Source organism: Lagenorhynchus albirostris, chromosome 11, assembly GCF_949774975.1.
Source record: "Lagenorhynchus albirostris chromosome 11, mLagAlb1.1, whole genome shotgun sequence".
Taxonomy (NCBI): Eukaryota; Metazoa; Chordata; class Mammalia; order Artiodactyla; family Delphinidae; genus Lagenorhynchus; species Lagenorhynchus albirostris.
Window position 1 is genome coordinate 64,131,016 of NC_083105.1, and position 27,814 is coordinate 64,158,829.

At 37.4% G+C, this 27,814-nt stretch overlaps 1 protein-coding gene across 4 annotated transcripts in view; it reads left to right on the forward strand.

Annotated features, from left to right (window-relative positions):
• Window positions 1-1,291: 1,291 nt before the first annotated feature.
• The window catches only part of CCNT1 (cyclin T1), a 37,370-nt gene continuing 10,847 nt past the window's right edge, over window positions 1,292-27,814 (forward strand). For 2 of the 4 annotated variants that reach the window (XM_060166395.1, XM_060166391.1), the window contains exons 1-8: window positions 1,292-1,524; window positions 5,067-5,148; window positions 11,546-11,674; window positions 13,783-13,843; window positions 15,462-15,524; window positions 17,301-17,346; window positions 18,511-18,674; window positions 18,837-18,907. In XM_060166395.1, the coding sequence (XP_060022378.1) occupies window positions 1,364-1,524; window positions 5,067-5,148; window positions 11,546-11,674; window positions 13,783-13,843; window positions 15,462-15,524; window positions 17,301-17,346; window positions 18,511-18,674; window positions 18,837-18,907 (777 nt within the window). In that variant the 5' untranslated portion in view covers window positions 1,292-1,363. The remainder of the gene's footprint in view (window positions 1,525-5,066; window positions 5,149-11,545; window positions 11,675-13,782; window positions 13,844-15,461; window positions 15,525-17,300; window positions 17,347-18,510; window positions 18,675-18,836; window positions 18,908-27,814) is intronic. The other 2 variants (XM_060166392.1, XM_060166394.1) reach the window with 2 other exon arrangements.

Below are 27,814 nucleotides of genomic sequence, written 5' to 3' on the forward strand. Positions count from 1 at the left end.
ATTATAAAAGACAAAAGATTCTAATATTACCCAAATTTAATCAAGGTGAATTGACTGTTCCAGAAAAGCAAGAGTACAGCTTGCTAGAATGGAAAGAACAATGGAATCAGACTTGATTTTAAAATCTACACTAATAAGTGGTGTAGTGTAGGACAAACTACTTAATCTTCCCAAGGCTGTTTCTCTACTGTAGGTTGTTGTGAGCAGTTGTTTGACAAACACTTATTGACTACTAGGGCCAGGACTGACTGCGTAGGTGCTAGGGATACAAAAATGAAGATAGTATTGTACTTGCCGTCAACTTCAATATAATATAATAAATATTATGAGAAAATCTACTGAATGTTTTCTACGTGCCCAGTACTAATATAAATGCTTTAAATTCATTAAATCTTCATTTAAACCTTTTCAGAAACTAAACCACATGTACTACACCATTTACAAGAGGCACAGAGAAGTTAAGTATCTTGCCTAGGATCAAACAGCCCTCAAAACAGCTGGGATTCATCTTGACAGGTGGCAGGAATTTACAAATCTGTGCATGCGCAGGGTGGGAGTGGAAGCTTTCCACCCGGAAGGAGTTCACCCGTTCGTAAAATAGGGATTAAAATATCACTACCTCTTGGGGTTGTATCAATTAAATGAGATAGTATATTTGAGTCAGCATTGTGGTAAGCACTAAATTATTTCCATTAATTTCATTTTATTCCTTTAAGTTGGCCACCGTGGCGAAGGAATGTTTTCAAGGCTTTAGCTACATATTGCAACGCGGCTTTTCAAATGGGTAATTTATACTGCTACCAACAGTGCGAGAGCTTTCCAGTTGCTTTATGTTCTAATATACGGTAGGGCTACTCTCTTTGATTACTTTTCTCAGTTTTTGACAGTCTCACCCCTTTTCTCTGTTAAGTTCGCCATCTGCCCAGTTTTATACCGTCACCTACGTCACAAGCGAAGTTCTCCGAGGAACCGCCCAGCGGCGCGTGAGCGGACGCCGCATTCAGCTCTGCTCAGCGCGCGAAGGCAGAACCCAGTTCTCGCGGGAAGAGACGTGGTTTATTTTTGAACGAGAACTCCTAACCGCACCTTGCCTCTCAAGGGTCACATGACTGGCGCCTGTGTCCTCGACGCAAGGTGTTTCCTGCTGCCTGTTAACTCGGCTGCAGAGTGACCCGAGGTCCGTTCCGGAAGTGGATTCTTTAACTTAGCAACCCGTCGGCGGAAGCGTGTCACAATCCAGCCGTCCTCCCCTGGCGGAAGTTTGTCACGTCGCAGTTGTCTCCGTACAGCGGATGTGTGTCGCCGCTTAGGTGACGCTGGGAAGTGCTTGCAGCCGCCGCCGCTGCCTTTTGGTTGAAGCACTATGGAGGGAGAGAGAAAGAACAACAATAAACGGTGGTATTTTACTCGAGAACAGCTGGAAAATAGCCCATCCCGTCGTTTTGGCCTGGACCCCGATAAAGAACTTTCTTATCGCCAGCAGGCGGCCAATCTGCTCCAGGACATGGGCCAACGTCTTAACGTGTATCCTTGCGGCCTAGGCCTTCGGCCTTGGAGTAGGTCCCGCCCTGTTTGGGCGTCCAGGCTTCAAGGTCTGTCAGACAGAAGGGAAGAGGGTGGGCAGGGACTGGATGTCTAGTTAGGAGAGCCTACGATGGGGCGAACTGAAGTTAAGTGTTCGCTGGAGGGAAGCGAGGCCGAGTTAATTTCCCGCTCGCTCACCCGTGCCATCAACCTTGCTGGGAACGCGTATCCTTTCCGCTTTGTGTTTTAACTCCTCTTCCTCGTAGTCTGTTTTCGGTGTGTTCTGATCTCCTACTCCGGTGACTTCGAGATTCTGCTTTTCTACTATGCCCTAGGGATCTGGTGGAGATTTCACTGTTGATGGCTGCCTCTTGAACTTAGTGTGTAAAGAGAGTTTTGAGAAATTTCGATACCTGAAGGTCTTATAAAGAGAGTGGTCTAGAATTAATGCCCCAGCTTTGGCTTAAAATCCGTTCCTTCCCCTTACTAGTTGTTTAAGAAACCTGTCGAATTCTTGGTTTTCTTGTCTGTAAAATGGGGGCGATAACTCATGAATTTGATTTCTGTGCCCAACACAATGCTTGGCACTCATATGTTAAAGTAGCTACTGTTAAGAGTTTTATAGCATTTCAGAGGAAGGAAGGATGTCAGTGTAGATTTGTAGGGATGTAGACCTACAGATCTAATGTTCTAAAAAACCTTTTATAAAATACTGTGTTTTAAAGTTACTCAGAGTGCTAATGTATATTCGTTTTCCTCATATTTCAGAGATTTAGTGAATTTTTTTTCCCTTTAAGTGTTTTTGTTTGTCAGAAAACCTACTCATTTTGTAGCAGAGAAAGCTATATAAAGTTCTTTCCACTCAGGAAATGAAAATTTATTCTTGGGTGCAGCTTCCATTTAAATGTGTTGCTGGCTGTATGTTTGTGTCTTAAGGTTGTGCTCACTTCGAAAGTGGTGTCCTCTTTGGTGCCTGTATCCAGTTTGTTTCCTAAGCATCCAGTCAGTACTGAGTTAAACCTTTTTCTTTTTTTTTTAAATTCTGTTTCAGTGCATCCTAGCACTTGCCTTTTTACATGTGTGTTATTAAGGTTGTTGCCATTGTGGTACTGTCTCATCTCTGTATATCCCACATTGTTTTCTGAGGTCTTTATAATAAGACATTCAAAAGTTTCTCTTTTCAAGGGAACCCTTGTACACTGTTGGTGGGAGTGTAGCTTGGTGCAGTCACTGTGGAAAACAGTATGGAGGTTTCTCAAAAAGCTAAAAATAGAACTGCTGTTTGACCCAGCAATTCCACACGTGGGTATATATCTGAAAAAAACAAAAACACATATTTGAAAATATACATGCACCCCAGTGTTCATAGCAGCATTATTTATAATTGCCAAGGTATGGAAGCAACCTGAATGTTCATTGAAGGATGAATGGATAAAGAAGATGTGGTATATATACACAATGGAATACTACTCAGCCATAAAAAAGAATGAAATAATGCCATTTGCAGCAACATGGATGGACCTAGAGATTATACTAAGTGAAGTAGTCAGAGAAAGACAAATATCGTGTGATATCATTTATATGTGGAACCTAAGAAATACAACAAACTAGTGAAAACAAAAAGGCATATTCACAGATAGAGAACAGACTAGTGGTTACCAGTGGGGACAGAAGGGAGGGGCAAACTACTGGCTGTAAGTTAGGCTATAAGGATTTATTGCACAACAAGGGACTGTAGCCAATATTTTGTAATAACTGGAAATGGAGCTCTTTAAAAATTAAAAGCAGAAAAAATGTTTTTCTTTTTAGTGAGTATCAAATAACTCACTGAATGAATATCAAATCATAGTGTTTCTGGTCCCAGGGATCACCTTATGAGTGCCAGAGAGAAGTAGAACTGAAAAGGTAATTGCTGGAGCTTAGAAGGTGAGGAGATAAGTGGAGACATACCTAGGGGGCAGATCAGGGAGAGTGTTGTAAATCATTTGAAGAGATATCCTGTGCAAGGATATCACCTTGGCAGGATTTTCAGTAGGCAAGTAACAGGTTTAGGTCTTACATAGTTTTGTTCATATTCCTTCTTGATCCACATGCTGAGAAGCTTTGCTTGTTTATTAATTCAGCAACTTTATAGTGAATATCTGTTACATATAAGACAGTGTGTTAAGTGTCAATTGGAAGTTAATTGATGAAAGAACAGATTTGCTTTTTAATTCTTAGAGGAAAGTATGATTTTTTTTTTTTAAAGTTGAAGTATAGATGTACAACGTTATGTTAGTTTCAGGTGTACAGCAAAGTGACTCAGTTATACATATATATACATAGTCTTTTTTTTTTTTTTTTTGCCACACCACACAGCTTGTGGGCACTTAGTTCCCCGACCAGTGATTGAACCCAGGCCCACGGCAGTGAAAGCACTGAGTCCTAACCACTGGACTGCCAGGGAATTCCCTACATATTCTTTTTCATATTCTTTTCCATTATGGTTTATTACAGGATATTGAATATAGTTCCCTGTGCTATACAGTAGGACCTTGTTGTTTATTATATATATAGTCATTTGTATCTGCTAATCCCAAACTCCTAATTTATCCCTTTTCCCCCTTTGGTAACCATAAGTTTGATTTTTGGGTCTGTGAGTTTGTTTCTGTTTCATAAATGAGTTCATTTGTGTCATATTTTAGATTCCACATTTAAGTGATATCATATGGTATTTGTCATTCTCTTTCTGACTGACTTAGTATGATAATCTCTAGGTCCATCCATGTTGCTGCAAATGGCATTATTTCATTCTTTTTTTATGGCTGAGTAGTATTCCATTCTGTATATATACACTACATCGTCTTTATCCATTCATCTGTTGATGGACATTTAGGTTGTTTCCATGCCTTGGCTATTGTAAATAGTGCTGCTATGAGCATTGGGGTGCATGCACCTTTTCTTTTTTTTTTTTAAATTTATTTATTTTATTTATTTATTTTTGGCTGTGTTGGGTCTTCGTTGCTGCGTGCGGGCTTTCCCTTGTTGCGGCGAGTGGGGGCTATTCTTCGTTGAGGTGTGCAGGCTTCTCATTGCGCTGGCTTCTCTTGTTGCGGAGCACGGGCTCTAGGTGCACGGGCTTCAGTAGTTGTGGTGCATGGGCCCAGTAGCTGTGTCTCATGGGCTCTAGAGCGCAGGCTCAGTAGTTGTGGCACATGGGCTTAATTGCTTCACGGCATGTGGGAATCTTCCTGGACCAGGGCTCGAACCAGTGTCCTCTGCATTGGGAGGCGGATTCTTAACCACTGCTCCACCAGGGAAGTCCCTATTTTTAGTTTTTTAAGGAACCTCCATACTATTTTTCATAGCGGCTGCATCAATTTGCATTTCCACTAAGAGTGTAGGAGGTGTCCCTTTCTCCACACCCCTGAGAGGTAAGTATGATTTTCATTTAGGGGCATCCACTGTGCTTGGCTGCATGGTCCTTCTGGGAGGATATAGAGGTTGTATTTTTGGGAATTGTACTGCCCGTCTGTTTTGGGACCTTAACTTGAACATTTTAGCTCACAATTGACCATCAACACTGCTATAGTGTACATGCATCGATTCTACATGATTCAGTCCTTTACACAGTTCCATCGAAATGTAAGTATAATTTTTATATATGGTGTAATCCTTTTGTGATTAATCTCAACTTCATATTTCTTTTATGGTTGATCTTTGCTGCTGAACTGGGATTTGAAGTTTAGAGTTTATGATTGATCACTTTCATTATGTGTCACACTGCTGTTCTGAATCCAGCCTTCTAGTTTTCCTGTGAAGTGTCTAGCTAGTTGTTTAGCTTTAGTGCATCCTTAGAGTAGGTGGATTCTCTAATAAAATAGATTATTGAACATTTAAACTTAACGTTTTTGGATTGGGAGAGTAGCATTAAAGGGGGGTAGCATTACACTTAATTTAAGTGTGATTTTTGAAATGTTTAATAATAATATGGGCACAGGAAAACAAGTGAATGTTAAGTCATTTACATTTTCTAAAAACCTTTGATAAAATTCCCATCAATGACCAGTTGGAAGGGGAAGGTGTGTTATGTGATAACTGGGGGATGACTTTTAAGACAGAAAAAAGAAAATAATAGTAATAAAGGGATTTTTTTTTTTCTGGACAGAATTGTAAATAGTGCTATTTTCAGTTTTGCTACCTGAAATGGTCCTATTTAACATTATTGTAAATGACTTGGAAGCGAGTGCATAGTGATATCCCAGTTGCAGGTAAGCTTATATTTGTTTAATAAAATCACAAGGTAATAGGGCTAAACTTGAACACTTCATATGGATTTGTGAGTCAAATATTTCATTATTTTTTTAAGAAAAGGTTACGTTTTGAGAAAAGGTGTTTCAGACTTTTCCTTAGGATGATAGTTTTTTTTTTTTTTAATAAATTTATTTATTTTTGGCTGCATTGGGTCTTCATTGCTGCGCTCAGGCTTTCTCTAGTTGTGGCGAGCGGGGGCTACTCTTCGTTACGGTGTGTGGGCTTCTCGTTGCGATGGCTTCTCTTGTTGTGGAGCACGGGCTCTAGGTGCCCGGGCTTCAGTAGTTGTGGCTCGTGGGCTCTAGAGCACAGGCTCAGTAGTTGTGCACGGGCTTAGTTGCTCCACGGCATGTGGGATCTTCCCGGACCAGGGCTCAAGCCCATGACCCCTGCATTGGCAGGCAGATTCTTAACCACATCCAGGGAAGTCCCAGGATGATAGGTTTTGAATTTTTATGCCATAGGAAGAGAAACTGGAAAGTTAGATATTGCTCTTGTAAGATATTGGTGGACTCAGTATTGGGAATAATTGCACAGGAAACCCTTTAGAGTGTGGATTAACTATTCCCAATTTTTGCTGATTATTCAATCAGTTGGGCTGTCTCCTACCCTTAACCTCCCTACCTCCTCTGATTGCAAGGAACACACTCTTAATAAGAGAGAGAGAAGCATTTAATGAGGCTGTCTGATAGCTCTAGAATAGAAAGTAGTGGATAAAGAATGGAATTTGAAGAGGAAGTCCATAGTTGTCTTGCCCATTATGAAAGTTTTCTACATTTCTTTTATTATGGTAAAGGTTTGAAATCCAGGGTGAACTACATCTCAAATCAATTTGTCCACTCTATGCATATGTATGTGTGTGTGTATGTATATTTCCCCTATTTTTACCTTTTAAATTATATCTTGTTTTATTTTCTATGCATTTATCTTAGCAAGGACAGAGACTCACTTTTCTGTGTATCCTCTAAAGCACTTTCAGTAAACTTGTTGAATGAATGAATGATCTGGTAATTATCCAATATAAAGAGATTCTTCTGGAGTTTATGACCTTTTCCAAAATGCAATGTTTTTTTTTTTTTTTTTCTGCGGTACGCGGGCCTCTCACTGTTGTGGCCTCTCCCGTTGCGGAGCACAGGCTCTGGACGCGCAGGCTCAGCGGCCATGGCTCATGGGCCCAGACGCTCCGCAGCATGTGGGATCTTCTCGGACCGGGGCACGAACCTGCATCCCCTGCATCGGCAGGCAGACTCTAAACCACTGCGCCACCAGGGAAGCCCCAGTGATTCTTTTAGTTTGAGGTTATTGGTCCTCTTTAGAGAATTGATTTTAGGCACATTCTGGAATTAACAGATGAAAAATATCACTCCTTTAGTATGTTAATTCTAAGAGTTTAGCTGTGATGAGTCCAAATTCAAATTTGAGGGGACTTAATACATTGTTGTGGCATTGAAATGTAGTATGTAGTGTGAAGTGCTCATACATTTTTCTTGTTATTTTTTCTTATTACAAAGGTAGTAGGTGCTCATGGTAAAAATTAAAACAGTACAGAAATGTGTAAGGCAGAAAGTGAAAGCTCTTCTGTAATCCCATCCTCCAGAAGTAGTAACCTTTGATAAACATTTTGGTAATAGTGTCTCAGACATTTTTCTGTGCATATAGTACCAGCATTTATGTATTTCTATAAAAATCACTTCTTACTGTACCACTCTTACACAATTGCCTTTATTGCTTAACAGTATGTATGTATTGGACATTTTCTTATTGGTTTCTCATTTTAAGTGGCCACATAGTATTTATTTGAGTAGTTACTATAATTTATTTTACCAGCTCTCTATTGGTGGATATTGGGGTTGTTTATAGTTTATTGTATTATAAATAATGTTACATAAGTTAGTCTGGTACATATATCATGCATTTATATGACTATTTTATAAATTCCTATAGGTGGAATTGCTGTGTCCAAGGGTATGCATTTAAAAGTTTTTTTGTGTCAGTTTGCTCTACTGAAAGATTATGTCAACATACATTGTTTCTAGCACTGTGGGGGAGGGTTCTTTCCTCTGCATCCTCACTAACAACAAATACTCATTATTTCAAGAAATATTAAGTTCTAACTACTTGTCAAGCACTAGGGCTAGAGTGGTGAGCAAGATAGTGGAAGCCCTAAGTTATTTTCTTAATTTACATTTCTTCAATTAGTGAAGTTGAACTTCTGATGCCTATTGGTCATTGTTCTTGTGAAATTGAAGAATTATCTGTTGTTTCTTTTTGCCCCTGTTTTATTTTTTTTGATTTTCTCATTTAAATGAGCTCTTTATATATCAGAGCCGTATGTCATGTGCTGTGAATACTTTTTTCGTTTTGTTGTAACTCTTCGTTTATAGTGTTTTCAAGCCTAGAGTTCTTGCCTTTTTAAAAAAATTTTAAAATTTTTGTTGAGGTATAACATAAAGTAAAGCACAAAAGTCTGAGGTTTGCAGCATGATTACTTTTTGCATTATATATACATAACCATCATTCATTTCCAATACCTTGGAAGGTAGAGAAGCTGTCTTTTGATTGAAATAAACTTTATTTCTTAGCAGACATGATTAAATGACTGGTTTATTCTCACTTAAATCCTGGCATTGCATTTACTCTCTTTTTGAGAAGAAATTCAACCTCATTAATTGAATTTCTGTATGTACTGTCCTAAAAGTTTTCAAGTGGGGGAATGTAAAAGTAGTGGTGAGCAACTTGGTGTGTGTGTATTTATTCTGTATTTTATAATATTTGATATACAGGTGTTGTCTTTTAATAGCTGACAAATTTGGGTGTATATTATTCTCATTAGCTGACTCTTAAAAGGTCAAGTTTAGTGGTTAAGAGGATGGGCTCTGGAGTCAGACTTGTCTGGATGCGGATCCTTGCTGTACTGCCTACCAGCTATATGCCTTTGAGCAAGTTACCATACGCCTCATCTCTTTGGGGTCAATAATAGTGCCTACCTCATAGAGTAGTTAGTAGGATATAGGTGAATTAATTTACAAAGTGTCTGCATATAGCAAACAAATAAGTATTAGCTAGCATTATTATTGTTCTTTTAAAATGGAGAAAATCTTATACTCCTACCTGGAATTCCTCTGGGAAATTGCCTTTGATGGGAAAATAGTTTGATAAGCTAGCTTGGTATATGATTCCATGAGGAGCTATGAGTATTTATATGGTTGATTGGACAAAAAGGAGGTTGAAATTTATCTCCTGTGGTCTTTCACTTAACAGATGTTATCTTGCCTTGTAAGCCATTGTTTGTATATCATATTTTAGTTAGATTCTTTCAAATATATTTTTAGCCTCTTGAAAGCAAAGTTGTAGGCTTAAAATCTTAAGTGTTGTCTCTGAGTTGTCCTTTTCCTTTTCCCCTGTGTCCAATCAGTTATAAAGTCCCGTTAATTTTTATAGTGGTACCATTTTTTCTTCCCCTATAAATATATATTGTCATCATAAAGTTAAAAGAGGACAGGGACTTCCCTGGTGGTGCAGTGGTTTAGAATCCACCTTCCAATGCAGGGGATGTGGGTTCGATCCCTGGCCTGGAAGATCCCACATTGCCACGGAGCAACTAAGCCTGTGCACCACAACTAGTGAGCCTGCGTTCTAAAGCCCACGAGCCACAACTACTGGCCCGTGTGCCACAGCTACTGAGCCCATGCTCCACAACAAGAGAAGCCAGCGCAATGAGAAGCCTGTGCACCGCAACGAAGAGTAGCCCTTGCTCACCACAACTAGAGAAAAAAGCCCATGTGCAGCCACAAAGACCCAATGCAGCCAAAAAAAAAAAAAAATTGAAAGAGGACAGATTAAAGGAGAAAGTGATGGTTTCCCTATAACTCGGTGTTCAGAGATAATCCTGTTAACGTTTTGGTGTATATTCCATTAGAATTTTTTTCTCTGTATGCAAATACATATATTTACTGAAAACCTATTTGTTTTCCAAGGTGAAAGCTGGGTTTCTTTTTTACTTTATTTCTACTGCTAGTGCCTACTCTAAACTTTATTTCCTAATGCCTGTGTTATCATTATTGTTGTTTTAATATTTATTTGTTTATTTTATTCATTTATTTGGTTGTGCCGGGTCTTACTTAGTTGTGGCAGGCAGCCTCCTTAGTTGGGGCATGCACGTGGGCTCTAGTTCCCCGACAAGGGATCGAACCTGGGCCCATTGCATTGGGAGCACGGAGTCTTAACTACTGTGCCACCAGGGAAGTCCCTGCCTGTATTATTAAAATTTTCTCTTTAATAAAATTAACTTTTAATGTATCTATCCTTTCCTTTTAGTACCACCTACCACTGGATTAACCTTTCCAAATATTTCTTAAACTCTGCATTTTTTTATCTAAAATCTGTAGTGTCACTCTCTTCTTAAAAATCTTTTGTGTCCCACATCACTTTATTTATATCTTTTAACTAAACTACTCAGTTTAGTGTTCAAAATGTGCTTTATGCCCCGATTTCTCACACATTTGTTCGTGCCCATTTTCCTCTGGTTTTTCTTTGTTTATCCTAAGGTCTAGTAGAATATATGTAGCAAGCTCCATATATAACTGCAACAAATATGAAGGAAGAGAATTGTTATTCTGAATTGAATTTGTGGAGAAAAATCTATTCTAGCAAAGTATAACAGATAACTGCAGGGATACAAATAAGTGTTAGAATGCATGTCAGTTCTACTCAGTAAATAGATATTTCACTTTTATAAAATTATTTATTGCTTTCTTTAACTCCTGGTGAATTGTAGTTCATGCCATTGCCATCTTTGATTCACTGAAATATTCTTAAGGTTCTAGAGACGTTGTGCTTCCTGAGGTTTCCCAGATCACCAGGCTATGTTTATGTCCTATTGCTCTAATTTCTTGTTTAGTGTCTGAGTTTTCTGTCTGCTTGTGTATTGGCTTGACTTTTTTATTTTGGCTGTGCTTCGAGGCTTACAGTATCTTAGTTCCCCAACCAGGGATGGAACCCCGGTCCTGGCAGTGAGAGTGCCAAGTCCTAACCACTGGACCGCCAGGGAATTCCCTGGCTTGACTTTTTTTTTCCCCCTCTAAGTACCTTCTACTTATAAGCTGTTGAATATAATACTATACTTTGAATTCTTTTTTAAAGATTTGTGCTCCTCTCCATATGTAAGTATAATTGAGGTAATTTGCATACAATAAATTTCCTCCTTTGGGTGTACAATTCACTGGTTCTTAGTATATTCAGAGTTGGGCAACCATCACCATGATCTAATTTCAGAGCATTTACATCACCCCAGAAAGAAACCCCTCATGCTTTAGCAGTCACTCCCATTCCTCTCTTCTCCCAGCCCCCGGCAACCACTAATCTACTTCTGTCTCCATGGATTTGCTGATTCTGGACATTTCAGTTTACTCCTTTAAAAAAAGTATATAGAGTGCTTTGATAAAACTTAATAATCTCATTTTAAATAGAAAGCTGTCTATTTACATCTAGTGGTTTCTTGAATAGGTAGCTTTTAATGAGAGTTTGTTGAAGGATTGGTTTTCAGAAGTGGACGTGGTTAATGGATAGGAGAGGAGAAGATAATTAAGTAGAGGAGGAGAAAGCATAAACAAGAGGTGACGAAGTTGAGGTAAGCAAAGAAGTTGGTTTAAGACTTAGTTCTTTTTTAGATCTACCTTACTCTAGAAATAAACAAATAATAAATGTGATTTATTTTCTCTTCATCCAGTCTGTGGCTCCAGCAGCCTTATTTTTAGCAGCCAAAGTAGAGGAGCAGCCCAAAAAACTGGAACACGTCATCAAGGTAGCACATGCTTGTCTCCATCCACAGGAATCACTTCCTGATACTAGGAGTGAGGTAGGGGATTAATTACACACATCTGTTTTTCTTAATTTATTTTGATCATAACTTAGTTTTTTAACTTTGATTTACTGAAGTCTGAATTGGGGCTGTTAAAGGAACTTTTAGTGTTTGTTTTTTCCTTAACAAAAACATCACAGAAATTTATGGCAAAAGTTAATTGTATTCATTCTGGTAAAATTGGAAAATGCAGAAAAAGAAGAAAATATATTACCTAGATGTAATTTGTACCACAGATATATAAATGAACCAGTATTTCCAGCTTCTTTTCTATGAGTAGCTACACATGTATATATTTTATACCTGCTTTTTTCACTTACTGTATACCAAATATTTTCCCATCAATTCTCTGCTTCCTTTAAATATTGATATCGTATTTTGTCATATACATACATATATTTTAACCATTTTCTCTTAAGATAATTTCCAGCTTTTAACCACTATAATATCACTATGAAGAAAATTCTTTTAGATTTTTTGTTAATGAATTTTTTTTAAGTGAATCTTGTCACTGGTGCATGTGTGCTTAACTTTTTAAGAAATTACAAGTATGCTCATTATAAAAGAACCCAAATACTAAAGAATCATTTAAAGTCAAAGGTAAAGCTCATCTCCCCTCCTTCTCCTAGGAGGATACTGCTGATTACAGTTCAGATATATATTCTTCCACACCTTTATCCTATGTGTATACATATAGCTTTTTTTCCCTTTCCATCCTTCCTTGACCTTCTAAAGAAGGGAAACTCTCCTGGCTTTAGAAATGAGTGATTGGGGAATGATGAGTTTGGAGAAAAATTATGGATTTCTGTTACTAGATTATTTGTCTGTTACAGTGGGTGCATGAGTCATCCATTATCAAATTAAGTGGAATTGTGTGTTCTTCTGATCATATTGGGCAGAGTGGTTGTGGGGACGGTTTGTTTTGATAATAGCCCCTTATTATGTAAATTAAGTGTTTTGCATAGTAGTGTCTTGACTTACTTTGTTTTCTCTTTGGGCTGCACCAGTAGTTTTGTTGAAGAGCTGTTGGTCTGGACTTTTATTTACGTTAGAGACTACTAACTGCCACTGGTCTATAGAATTGACCAAATAAAATTTTATTTTAACAAAATAAAACAAAAAATAAAATCCCTACTTTATTTTTTTTTCTTTCAAGTATATTTACATGACTTCTCACCTGAGTCTCTCTTATGAGGTGACTAGGAGAATATACTTTCTTCACTATATGGAAAGGGGAACTAGCATAGTTTAAGTCCTTACTGGACTTATTCAAGATCATAAAGTTCAGTGGAAAGTTAGCAGCAACGTAAGTCTCTTAACTCCTGGCTCAAATCTCATTCTCCTAGAGTTCTAGACCAGTGCTGTCCAATAGAAATATAGGGGAAGTCACATATGTAATTAAATATTTTAAACTTTTCATTAAGCTTTATATAAAAATCTTTACTTAAAAAAATTAAGATTAATTTTAATATGTTATATTTTATATATTATTTTCTTTAACCCCAAAATATAGTCATTTCAGCATATAATCAATTTTAAAACATTATTAATGAAGTGGTTTACATTATTATTTCTTAACTAAGTCTTCACAATTCAGTGTGTATTCTACACTCATAACACATTTCAAGTGCTCGATAGCCATGTGTGGATAGTGGCTACAGTAATGGCCAGTACAAATCTGAAAGAATTTTTTGTTTGTCCCCTTTTCCTTTGAACCCATTTATGAATTTTAAAAATCTAGCATTACTCCAAAAGGAAGGTTTAACAGGAGTCAAATGTTTGAGATTGCCTATTGCCTGTAGGATTCTGTCTACATCATACGAACTTTAGAACCTAAAATGTCAGTCTGAAAATGAACTAGATCTCTGGTGCTTTTTCTGTAGCCATTTATAAATAAAGTGACATCTCTCACTATACCACTTTTTTTTTTTTTTTTAAGGAGAATCTGTTAGGAGTAAGGGTTAATTTCAGTTCCTACTCTCCCTCATAACCCCACCCTTGCCTTTTGAGGCTTTGATTTCCCTTGAAGGTTGTTAGAATTTGCCTACACTTTATATATTATATATTGTATCTTTTTGGGGAATAATTTGTCTTCTCACCTGCAGGCTTACCTGCAACAAGTTCAAGATCTGGTGATATTAGAAAGCATAATTCTGCAGACTTTAGGTAAGTTTATTTTCCTTTAAACCATTAAAGAAATATGTACATAATGTAATGATTTTAAAATTTGCAAAATAGGAAATAGGAAGAGAATTTCTTGGGAAGGTTTTTGCATATTTTAGAGGTCATTTAACCCTGGCTTATACCACAGAGAGAATGCAGGCACGGCTGACCTTTGAAATAGCAGTTAGCAGGGGTTTTTTGTTTGTTTGTTTTATATTCTAGGATTCATGATTTGCTTGTTAAGATTTGGCAGTTTTTAACTTTCTGATAAATAATGGCAGAAACTATCTAAACAACTTTTTTTTCTTCCATGGATTTTTATAGTCTGCTTGTCATTATATTTAGATAACAGCATTTGTTTTTAAAATTGATAATCAGTGTTCAGAACAGTGGAGTGGAGGTGGAGGAATTCAAGCTATAGCAGTTGATGGCCTAAAGATCTGATGATGTTCTGCTATTATCTATTATTTTCATCAAAGAGACTGCCTTTAAAAGCTTAGCAAATATGGAAAATAAAGATTTTCTAGTTCTTTTGGGCTATCATTTTTCTCTTTAGGTAGGGGAGTATTTCGTGAGTTATGTTGGAAAGTTACTGGTAGGGCTGTATTTTTGCATGTACAAAACATACAGTGAATTCTTCAAAGTTTGTCTCTGAAGTTAGTTTCTGCAAATTTTTACTTTAAATTAGTTTTCTTCAAGGTAACCATATTTTAGGGGACAATGATATTTTTCTGGTGGAGTAAATTTTTATTAATATTTTAATGTGGAAACCAGTAAGATCTAATTAGCAAGAATCAATTATACTTTTAGAATAATTTGCATCAAGTAAATTTCTCAATAGAATTTTTTTTCTTTCTTTTTTATTTTAATCAGTTTGTCTCAGACTTTATTTTTATTTTTTAAATTTTTTGGCTGCGGCACGCAACTTGTGGGATTCTGGTTCCCCGACCAGGGATTGAACCCAGGCCCTCTGTAGAAGAAAGTGCCAAGTCCTAACCACTGGACAGCCAGGGAATGCCCTAGAATTTCCTTACTTGTACTGGAAAATTTTATTTGCATACTCAAAAAGAGAAATTTCATTGAAAAATTTAATTTATATACTCAAAAAGAGAAACTTCATTGAAAATTTTTGTAGACATACCGATCTTCCTTAAGTAATTTTGGTAAAGATCATTTAGAGTTAGATAAAATGATCAGTACTTACAGTAATTGAGATGATGAAAAGGGACAAAACTGAGGTAAGAGAGGAATAGGTTTCAAAATGTTTTCTCAAGGTTAAGCTTTCGAAGATAATTATTACATGAGTAATTGCTTCTTCCAACCATGTATTATATTCTGTTGTCCCTAAGAAAATGTTTTGTGTTTAGAAGTTTTTGGTAGCTCAGGGATCTTGAGACTGCATTAGCTTTATTATCTGAGTGGTGCCTTCTAGCTCAAAACATAAGCACCTTTGAAGATAATCTTAAAGAAGAGTGTGCTCCATACTTTGACTCTCTTAGCCTCTAAACGGCAGGTTTGGGACCAGAAAATGAGGGAGGCCTTCAATGATGACTCGGATAAAAGAAATATAAGATATTTTGAGTATCTTTAGCTTTTTAACCAGTTACCTTTTTTTTTTTAGGCTTTGAACTAACAATTGATCACCCACATACACATGTGGTAAAGTGCACTCAACTTGTTCGAGGTAAGGAATCCCAACTTGAGATGCTGTCTTAAATTGTTTTACCATTTAGAGGCTAAGATTTGCTCTGGACAAATACAGAACACAGCTGCTTTGGCCAAAATTTAAACTAAAAAACTTACCTGGCTTAAATCAAAATGAGTGGTTGGAGTTTTTCTGTTGGGTTCTTACAATGTTTTTAGGTGATCTCCAGATAAAGAGAGTTAGTTTCTTATGGATGTTTGTCAAAGCTGGGGGCAGATTTTGAAATGTCATCAAATCATAAGTATCTAACAGCAATTTTAAGGATGTCTTGGGGGTTAATTTGATTCTAGGGTTGATTGTCCTAGGCACTCTTAAGGCCACCCAGAGGGTCATCTAGAATTTATTTGAACTTATTTTCATCTTTGTTGATTCCCTGGCAGGACTTTTTTTTTTTTTTTTTTTGTGGTACGCGGGCCTCTCACTATTGTGGCCTCTTCCGTTGTGGAGCACAGGCTCCGGACACGAAGGCTCAGCGGCCATGGCTCACAGGCCCAGCCGGTCCGCGGCATGTGGGATCTTCCCAGACCGGGGCACGAACCCGTGTCCCCTGCATCGGCAGGCGGACTCTCAACCACTGCGCCACCAGGGAAGCCCAGGACTTGGTTTTTATTCCGATTTAACTTTAGTAGCTGTAATTGCACAAAACCTAGCTCTTATTTATTTAAATAGTAGTATCAAGGCTATCTAGACACCATTGTGCGTTTAAATGCCATTTTTCGTTTTGTAGACTTAACTGATTGACAATTGGCCTTATTTGTGTGTTTCATCTGAAAACTCAATTTTCCCTGAGTTCTTATATTTTGAAAGGTTTACACTAACAGAGATGGATAAATGCTAATATTTAATCTAAGGAAGGTTAAAATTTGCTTTGTTACCTAAAGCATTTTTTTTTTGAAGGAGGAATTTTTATTTGTTTATTTATTTATTTTTAATTTATTTTATTTTTTGGGCTGCATTGGGTCTTTGTTGCTGTGTGCGGGCTTTCTCTAGTTGCGGTGAGCGAGGGCTACTCTTCGTTGCGGTGTGTGGGCTTCTCATTGCGGTAGCTTCTCTTGTTGCAGAGCACGGGCTCTAGGTGGCCGGGCTTCAGGAATTGTGGCTCGCGGGCTCTGGACCACAGGCTCAGTAGCTGTGGCGCGTGGGCTTAGTTGCTCCGCGGCATGTGGGAACTTCCCAGACCAGGGCTCGAATCCGTGTCCCCTGCATCGGCAGGCGATTCTTAACCACTGCGCCACCAGGGAAGCCCGAAGGAGGAATTTTAAAAATTGTAATATATATGAATAATTTATGTTATTTGCTAATTTTTTCCAGATATAGCAAGGTCTTCTGGATTCTGATCTTGCCTCCAAATTAGTTCATCCCCTAGCTTAGAATTTCTCAGTGAACCCTTGTATCAGGATCTCTGAGTTACTAACAAGTAAAAATGTTTGTTACATTCTTCTCCAAATGTGTTGAGTCAAACTCTAGGGAGGATGCCCAGGAATTGCATTTTAAACATGTACCCCTTATACCTGGTGTGCAGAATAAAGCTTAGGTCCCTAAGTCGGGAAGCAGCATAATTATTAATATTATAATTAAAAATCACTCAAACTGTTTTCTTTGACAGTAGAATGTAAACATCAGGTGGTCAGGGACCATGCCTGCCTCATTTACCACTATATTCTCTGCCTTGCAAATATTACATGCTTACTAAATACTTGTTTAGAATGAATGGAACTAATAACCTTCTCCCCCTCCCCCCTTTCTTTTTTTTAGCAAGCAAGGACTTAGCACAGACTTCTTACTTCATGGCAACCAACAGGTTTATATTTTAGTATTTTTCTCTTCTGTTTTTGGGATAGTACTTTACTTGCATTAGAATTGTCACTTTTTGATGAGTATATGGAAAGATGACAGGTCTTGCACTTAGTAAACTAGAAGCCAAAAATCTAGGCAAGGATCTCTGATACAATGTGTTATAGACAATTCTATGGTAAAGGTTGATTTTTCTGCAGTTTTCATGTGTACCTTAAAATTTCCATGCTGCTCTTTTAATTTGTTAAAGTGATATATTTATTTATTGCTGATCGTTTGATAGCCTACTTAATTCTGCATTTGTTACTTTGCTTTAACATATCCAAGAGCATAATTCTGAAAGTTTGTTTAAACTTGGGGTTCATTGACAGTGACTAAAATCTAATTTGGAGGATTCTGCTGTTACTATATTTTAAAAGACTCTGTTTTTCTTCACCCACGCCCAGATAAATGGGCATGTATATGTGTAAAGAGTTGTGATACTTTTTCTTTCTCCTTCCTTTTTTAAAGAAAAAAATTAATACATAACTTGTATTACCAAATGACTTGCTTATTCTCATCTCTAGTCTACTGGTTGTTCATGGAAACCAAAGATACTCCTAATGACTGTCAGGGCTAAGAAGTTCATTTTTATAGCCTGGTGGGAAAAATTTTAAAAGTAAACTGTCAAGTATATTGACACTTGAGAGAATGATTGTCTGTTCATTATTTTAAAGAGACCAGACCTATGATTGGCATGAGACAAGATAATTTTTAGAATATTTCCTTAGGTATTTGACTTAGGGATTATACATATCAAAAATCTTATAATTTTCCTTAAGTTCTGAGCTTATTCTTAGGATAATTAATCCTTATTTTAAAAAACTGAATGCTCAGTCTTTTATTTTTGTTTTTATTTTTTCCAGTCCTTCATTAGTGTGTGGATTAAATGATGTGTAGTCAGAAAAATTAGAAAAGTTGTTACCTGAGCCAGTGGGTTAATGGAAAAAATCATGTTGGGTGCTGGGTCAGAGCACTGGATATTTCTTGCCCTTCTTGCTCTCCAGTGGGTTTTTTATTTTTTTAACTTTTTTTTTTTTTAACTTTTTTTTTAAAGTAATGGAGAGTTTTGACTTTGGGTTCAGAATTGAGAGCTCATGACACTCTCTTGTTTCCTTCCCTCTGATGTCAGCCTGCATTTGACCACATTTAGCCTGCAGTACACACCTCCTGTGGTGGCCTGTGTCTGCATTCATCTGGCTTGCAAGTGGTCCAACTGGGAGATCCCAGTCTCAACTGATGGGAAGCACTGGTGGGAGTATGTTGACGCCACTGTGACCTTGGAACTTTTAGATGGTAAGTTTTAGAGTAAGGGACCTTGAATAGCACTTGCTCTTGATCTGTCACATATCTGGCCAAAGGTGACTTGATTTCAGATGAATATAGTTAGTTGAGGTTATTCTTATTTCATTACTTCTGCCTCTGAGTTTTTCTTAAATGTTCTAATTTCATTTGTAGAACTGACACATGAATTTCTACAGATTCTGGAGAAAACCCCCAACAGGCTCAAACGAATTCGGAATTGGAGGGTAAGATTATTGCTGTCAGTTTGTGGAACAAACCGTTTTCTTCTTTTGACCAAACCAGTGAAAATACCAGATATGGATATGTACCCTCGGTTTGGAATTTCCCTTTTTGTAGTTATGCAATAGTCATAATTTCAACTTCATAGCTTGGCTTCTGGCCCAGAAATCCATTGCTGTAGGCGACAGTGAGATTTATTTGGTGTTTTGCAACTCTTGTGATTTAGTCATTTGGTCAGCAACATTGGTTATTTTCTTGTGTGGAGAGTGTTAAGGGGAAAAATTTGGCTTTTCTGAGTCACAGAATGTTGGCTTCTGGTATAGGAAAGATTCAGAGTTAGGAGATTAGAACTGGTATTATAATTTTGTCTTTGACATTACCTGCTTTTAAATGGATTTTAGAATTTTGTTTTTATATAGATTGCAGTCTAAAGTTGGATTTCAGATATTTTTCAAAGTCTTATTTATGAATAGTGGAATTAGCACCATTTGTTGAGAAGACTGTCCTTTCCCCATTGAATGGTCTTGGCACCCTTGTCAAAAATCATTTGACCATGTACGTGAAGGTTTATTTCTGGGCTTTCTATTCTGTTCCATTCATCTATATGTCTGTATGTCAGTACCCCACTGCTTTGATTACTGTGGCTTTGTAGTAAGTTTTGGAATCAGGAAGTGTGAGTCTTTCTGTTTTGTTCTTCATTTTCAAGATTGTTTTGACTATTCAGGGTCCTTTGAGATTCCATATGAATTCTAGGATTTTTTCTTTTTTTAAATTTATTTTGGTTGTGCAGGGTCTTAGTTGCAGCACACGGGATCTTTGTTGCGGCATGTAGGCTTCTTAGTTGCAGCATGTGGACTCTTAGTTGCAGCATGCAGACTCTTAGTTGTGGCATGCATGCGGGATCTAGTTCCCTGACCAGGGATCGAACCCGGGCCCCCTGCATTGGGAGTGTGGAGTCTTAACCACTGGACCACCAGGGAAGTCCCCCCACATTTTAACAGTATTGATGTTTGAATTAATGTTTGGATCCAGAACATAGGTGAGTTTCCAGTTATGTTTTACTTAATTTTTTTCAGCAGTGTTTTGCAGTTTTCATTGTACAAGTCTTTTACTTCCTTGGTTAATTCCCAAGTATTTTATTCTTTTTGGTGCTGTTGTAAATGGAATTGTTTTCATAATTTCCTTTTTAGATTGTTTATTCATGTAGAGAAATGTAACTGAATTTTATTTGTTGACTTTGTATCCTGTTACTTTGTCCAATTCATTTATTAATTCTAATAAAATCAGAAAAAATAAATTCTTTTTGGTTGAGTCTTTAGAGTTATCTACATATAAGTTCATGTCATCTGCAAACAGAGATAATTTTACTTCTTCTTTTGCAATTTGATGCTGTTTCTTTTTCTTGCCTGATTGCTGTGGCTAGAACTTCCAATACAGTGTTGAATGGAAGTGGTGAAAGTGAACATCTTTTCCTTATTCCTGATCTTAAAGAAAACTTTCAGTCTTTCACCATTGAATATGATGTTCACTGTGGGTTTTTTATATGTGACTTTTATTATGTTGAGGTAGTTTCCTCTTTATGTTCCTAGTTTGTTGAGTGTTTTTATCATGAAAGTGTGTTGAATTTTGTCAAACGCTTTCTCTGCACAAATTGAGATGATCATGTGATTTGTTTCCTTCATTCTGTTTGTGTGACATATTACATCAGTTGATTTCCATATGTTGAACCCTCCTTATATTCCAGGAATAAATTCCACTTGGTCATGCATGATATGTAATTTTTTTTAAATGCCACCAAATTCATCTTGCTAGTATTTTGTTGATGATTTTTGCATCCGTGGTTATAAGGGATATTGGCCTGTAGTTTTCCTTTCTTGTAGTGTTTTCTTCTAGCTTTGGTATCAGGGTAATGCTTGCCTCATAGAATGAGTTGAGAAGTGTTTCCTCCTCTTCAAATTTTTGGAAAGTTTGAAAAGGAGTGGCATTACTTTGTTAAATGATTGATAGGATTAACCAGTAAGTCTTTTTTTCCTTTGGAGATTTTTGATTACTAATTCAATTTTATTTATTTATTTTTAAAAATTTATTTATTTATTTTGGGCGGTGTTGGGTCTTCATTGCTGCACACAGGCTTTCTCTAGTTGCGGGGAGCGGGGGCTACTCTTTGTTGCAGTGGGCAGGCTTCTCATTGCAGTGGCTTCTCTTGTTGTGGAGCATGGGCTCTAGGCGCTTGTGGGCTCAGTAGTTGTGGCTCGCAGGTTCTAGAGTGCAGGCTCAGTAGTTGTGGCACATGGGCTTAGTTGCTCCGCAGCATGTGGGATCTTCCCGGACCAGGGCTCGAACCCGTGTCCCCTGCATTGGCAGGCGGATTCTTAACCACTGGGCCACCAGGGAAGTCCTGATTCAATTTTATTACTAGCTGTAAGTCTATTCAGATTTTCTGTTTCTTCATGATTTAGTCTTGATAGGTTTTGTGTTTCTAGGAATTTGTCCTTTTTGTCTGGGTTATTCAATTTGTTGATACACAGTTTGTTCTGTTAGAATGGTAGCAATGTCTCCACTTTTATTTCTGATTTTAGTAGTTTGAGTCTTCCCTCTTTTTTTCTTAGTCTGTCTAGCTAAAGATTTGTCAATTTTGTTGATGTTCTCAAGGAACCAATTTTTGTTTTGGTTTTTCTCTAGTTTATTTTATCTCTGCTCTAATCTTTATTATATCTTTCCTTCTGCTAGCTTTGTGTTCAGTTCTTTTTCTAGTTCCTTAAGTTATAAAGTTAGTTTGTTATTTTGAGATGTTTCTTGGTTGTTTTTTTTTTTTTTGGCCACACTGCACAGCTTGTGGGATTTTTAGTTCCCTGACCAGGGATTGAACCCAGACCCCCCAGGCAGTGAGCGCACGGAGTCCTAACCACTGGGCTGCTAGGGAATTCCCAGTTTCTTGTTTTTTTATTAAGTACTTTTTACTTTTTAAATTTTTATTTTTTTGGCTACTCTGTGTGGCATACTGGATCTTAGTTCCTCAACCAGGGACTGAACTCATAGCTCCTGCATTGGGAGTGCAGAGTCTTAACCATTGGACTGCCAGGGAAGTCCCTGGTTTTTTTAATGTAGTGTTTATAGCTATAAATTTCTTCCTTAGCACCACTTTTGCTGCATACCTTAAGTTTGATATGTTGTGTTTTGTTTTCTTGGTCTCTAAGTATTTTCTAATTTCCCTTTTGATTTCTTTGATCCATTGGTTTAATTTCTACAATTTTGTGATTTTTTTTTCCCCGATTTTCTTTCTGATACTGATTTCTAACTTTATCTTGTTGTGGTCAGAAAAAATACATGGTATGATATGTATCTTTTAAAATCTATTGACTAAGTTTGCAGCCTAACATATGGTCTGTCCTGGATAATGTCCCATATGCACTTGAAGAATGTATGTGCTGCTGTTTTTGGGGAGAGTGTTCTGTGTATGTCTGTAGATCTAGTTAGTTTATTAAGTCCTACTTCTTTATCTTCTGCTTGATCTATTATTGTGAGTGGGGTATTGAAGTCTCCAACTATTACTGTAAAGCTGTCTATTTCTCTTTAATTCTGTTAGGTTTTGGCCTCATATATTTTGATGGCCTGTCATTAGGTGTGTAAATGTTTATAATTGCTATGTCTAATTTCTGTAGCTAGCCTTTTAAAATATATAATGCTCTTTTTTGTCTCTTGAAATCTTTTTTTATTTCAAGTCTGTTTTGTCTGCTATTAGTATAGCCATGCATGCTCTCTTTTGGTTACCGTTTGCATTGTATACCTTTTTCCATCCTTTCCCTTTCAGCCCGTTTGGGTCTTTGGATCTCAGCCTCTTGTAGATAGCATATAGTTGGATCATATGTTTTTATCCATTCTACAAATCTCTGTCTTTTCCTTAAGAGTTTAATCCATTTACACTTAAAGTAATTACATATAAGGAGAGATTTACTTCTGTCACTTAATGCTATTTGATTTTTAGACAGGCATACCTTGTTTTATTAAACTTTGCGGATATTGCATTTTTTATATTGAAGGTTTGTGGCAGCCCTGCGTCAAGCAAGTCTGTTGACGCCATTTTCCCAACAGTATTTGCTTACTTCGTGTCTCTGTTACACATTGGTAATTATGGCAGTATGCTGAACTTTTTCATTATCATTATATCTGTTATGGTGATATGTGATCAGTAATCTTTAGTATTACTACTACAGCTCACTGAAGGCTCAAATGATGGTTAGCATTTTTTAGCAATAAGGTATTTTAAATTAAGGTATGTCCATTTTTTTTTAGACATAATGCTATTGCACATTTAATAGACTGTAGTGTAAACACAATTTTTTTTTTTTTTTTTTTTTTTTTTTTGCGGTACATGGGCCTCTCACTGCTGTGGCCTCTCCTGTTGCGGAGCACAGGCTCCAGACGCGCAGGCTCAGCGGCCGTGGCTCATGGGCCCAGCCGCTCCGCGGCATATGGGATCTTCCCGGACCAGGGCACAAACCCGCATCCCCTGCATCGGCAGGCAGACTCTCAACCACTGCGCCACCAGGGAAGCCCTAAACACAATTTTTATATGCACTGGGAAACCAAAACATTTGTGTGGCTCACTTTATTGTGATATTTGCTTTACTGAGATGGTCTGGAACGGAACCCACAGTATCTCCAAGGTATGCCTACTGTATGCCTTACGGCTTTTTTGTCCCTCATTTCCTGCATTATACTGTCTTTTGTGCTTAGTTGATTTTTCATAGTGAAAAATTTTAAATTCCTTTTTCATTCATTTTTTGTATTAACATACAAAATTTGTCTCCTTTATAGCTGCATCCTCATCCCTTTTGGTTGTTGATGTTACAAAATTAAATAATTGTGTGCCCCCCGAAAACTAATAATTCTTTTTAGATGCATTAGGCTCTTATACTATATAAAAAATAAGATTTGGAATTATAAGACAAAGTTATAGTAATACTAGGTTTTACACTAATTTTTTTTTTCCCTGAGAATGTGTTAGTCTCCTAAATCATGTAGAAAGCAAAATGTGCAATTACAAACCATTGTTACAATACCAGCTTTTATAATTGCCCATGTATTTACTTTTATTGAGGTCTTTATTTCTCCATGTGGCTTGAAGTTACTGTCTTGGAGGACTCCCTTGAGCCTTTCTTGTATGGCTGGTCTAGTGGTCACGAATCCCCTCAGCTTTTTTTTTTTTTTTTTTTTTGCGGTACACAGGCCTCTCACTGTTGTGGCCTCTCCCGTTGCGGAGCACAGGCTCCAGACGCGCAGGCTCAGCGGCCATGGCTCACGGGCCCAGCTGCTCTGTGGCACGTGGGATCCTCCCGGACCGGGGCACGAACCCGTGTCCCCTGCATCGGCAGGCGACTCTCAACCACTGCGCCACCAGGGAAGCCCCCCTCAGCTATTGTTTATCTGGAGATAATTAATTTCTCCTTCACTTTTTTGAAGGACATTCTTACTAGATATAGGATGCTTGGCCGACAGTTTTTTTCTTTTAGTACTTGGGATGTATCAGCTCACTATCTTGTGGCCGCCAAAGTTTCTGTTGAGAAATCTCATGATCTTATTGAGGATCCCTTGTATGTGACAGTTTGCTTCTTGCTGCTTTCAAAATTCTGTCTTTGGCTTTTGAAAGTTTGAGTATGATATGTCTTTTTTTTTTTTGATACCATGATTTTAAGAATTGAGGTGTAGTTGATGTACAATATTATATAAATTTCAGGTGTATAACAAAATGATTCACAATTTTTAAAGGTTATATTCCATTTATACTTATTATAAAATATTGGCTATATTCCCTGTGTTGTACTATATATCCTCGTAGCTTATTTATTTTATACATAGTAGTTTGTACCTCTTAATCCCCTACCCTTATCTTGCCCCTTCCCCCTTCCCTCTCCCCACTGGTAACCACTAGTTTGTTGCCTATATCTGTGAGTCTGTATCTATTTTGTTATATTCATTAATTTTATTTTTTAAATTCCACATATAAGTGGTAACATACAGTATTTAGCCTAATACCCTCCAAGTTCATCTATGTTGTTGCAAATGGAAAAATCTCCTTCTTTTTTATGACTGAGTTGTATTCCATCGTATATATACCACATCTTCTTTACCCATTCATCTGTTTTTTTTTTTTTTTAATTGAAGTATAGTTGGGGAGTTACCTGGTGGTCTAGTGGTTAGGATTTGGCGCTTTCACTGCCACGGCCTGGGTTCAATCCCTGGTCGGGGAACAGATCCTGCAAGCTGTGTGGTGTGGCAAAAAAAAGAAAAAAAAAAATAGAAGTGTAGTTGATTTACAATGTTGTGTTAATTTCTGCTGTACATCAAAGTGGTTCATTTATACACATATATACATTCTTTTTCATATTCTTTTACATTATAGTTTATCAGAGGATATTGAATATAGTTCCTTGTGCTATAGGACCTTGTTGTTTATCAATTCTATATATAATAGTTTGCATCTGCTAACCCCAAACTCCCACTCCATCCCTCCCTCATCCCCCTCCCCCTTGGCAACCCTAAGTCTGTTCTTTATGTCTGTGAGTCTGTTTCTGTTTCGTAGGTAAGTTCATTTGTGTCATATTTTAGATTCCATGTATAAATGATATCATATGATATTTGTCTTTGTCTAACTTCACTTAGTATGATAATCTCTAGGTCCATCCATGTTGCTGCAAATGACATTATTTTGTTCTTTTTTAATGGCTGAGTAGTATTCCATTGTATATATGTACCACATCTTCTTATCCATTCATCTGTCAATGGACATTTAGGTTGTTTCCACGTTTTGGCTATTGTGAATAGTGCTGCTATGAACATTGGGTGCATGTATCTTTTTGAACTATAGTTTTGTCCAGATGTATGCCCAGGAGTGGGATTGCTGGATGATATGGCAACTCTATTTTTAGCTTTTTGAGGAACCTCCATACTGCTTTCCATAGTGGCTGCACCATCTTACATTCCCACCAACAGTGTAGGAGGGTTCCCTTTTCTCCATACCCTTTCTAGCATTTGTTATTTGTAGACGTTTTAATGATGGCCATTCTGACTGGTATGAGGTGGTACCTCTTTGTAGTTTTATTTGCATTTCTCTGATAAGTAGTGATGTTGAGCATCTTTTCATGTGCCTGTTGGCCATCTGTATATCTTCTTTGGAGAAATGTGTATTTAGGTCTTCTTCCCATGTTTTTTGGATTGGGTTGTTTGTTTTTTTGTTGTTGAGTTGTATGAGCTGTTTTTATATTTTGGAAATTAAGCCCTTATCAGTCACATGATTTGCAAATATTTTCTCCTAGTCCATAGGTTATCTTTTCGTTTTGTTTACTGTTTGCTATGCAAAAGCTTGTATTTGATTAGGTCCATTTGTTTATTTTTGCTTTTATTTCTATTGCCTTGGGAGACTGACCTAAGAAAACCTTGGTACATTTATGTCAGGATGTTTTGCTTATGTTCTCATCTAGAAGTTTTATGGTGTCATGTGTTATGTTTAAGTCTTTAAGCCATTTTGAGTTTATTTTTGTGTATGGTGTGAGGGTGTGTTCTAACTTCATTGAATTACATGTGGCTATCCAACTTTCCCAACACCACTTGTTGAAGAGACTGTATATTCTTGCCTCCTTTGCCAAAGATTAATTGACTGTAGGCATGTGTGTTTATTTATGGGCTCTCTATTCTGTTCCGTTGATCCAGATGTCTGATTTTGTGCCAGTTCCACACTGATTACTGATCGCTTTGTAGTACTCTCTGAAGTCTGGGAGGGTTAAGTATGATATGTCTTGATGTGAGTCTCTTTGAGTTCATCCTGGAGTTCACTGAGCTTCTTGGATATCTATGTTCATGTTTTTTCATCAGATTTGGAGAGTTCTGAGCTGCTGTATCTTCACATATTCTCTGCCTCTTTCTCTTTCTTTTCATTTTCTGGAATTCCCACAATGCATACATTGGTCTATTTGATGGTGTCCCATAGGTCCCTTAGGCTCTGTTCACTTGCTTCAGTCTTTTTTCTTTCTGTTCCTCAGACTTGATAATTTCCATTGTCCTATTTTCAAGTTTGCTGATTCTTCTGCCTGTTCAGATCTGCCTTTGAATCCCTCCAGTGCATTTTTCATTTCAGTTATTGTACTTTTCAGCTCCAGGATTTCTTTCTGGTTTCTTTTAAAGTTTTTAATCTCTTTTTTGATACTTTAATTTTGTTCACATGTTGTTTTCTTGACTTTTTGACATTTTCATTTCCTTGAGTATCTTTAAGGCAGTTAATGTCTTTGCCTAGTAGATCTGCCATTGGGTCTTTTTCAGGGACAGTTTCTGTTGATTTTTTTTTTTTCCTTTGAACGGGCTATACTTTCGTGTTTCTTTATGTGCCTTGTGATTTTTTTGTTGAAGACTGGACATTTGAATCTAATAACATGGTAACTCTGGAAATCAGATTCTCTCCCTTTCCTGGAGTTTGCTGGGATTTTTTTTTTTTTTTGTATATTTGGGGTGGGGGCTTGATTTTGAAGGATATTTCTGTGCTGAGGATCAGCTTGATGTATAAAATTAATGTCTTCTCAGTTCTTATCTGAGCCTTTTCCTGGACATTTCTGTAGGGACAGTGTTTTTTTTTTTATGTTCTACTCTAATATCTGGCTCCCAAAGGGAGAAAAAGCAAAAAATGAAGTGGGGGAGGAAGGGAGTTGGCCCTTTATATCCAGGGAAGTCACTTCAGCCAGAGGGGGAGGGGATTACAACAATGGAGGGAGGTGCAACAACAATGGCTACCTTTCTCTTTGTATCTCTGTGATTGAAAGCAGCAGTCAGCGATCAGACCACAGATCTCCAGTATTTGGAAAATAGAGCTCTTTTTGCCTAACCAGCATCCCCCAAGCTGTGTGCAAGCCACTCCGGGAACA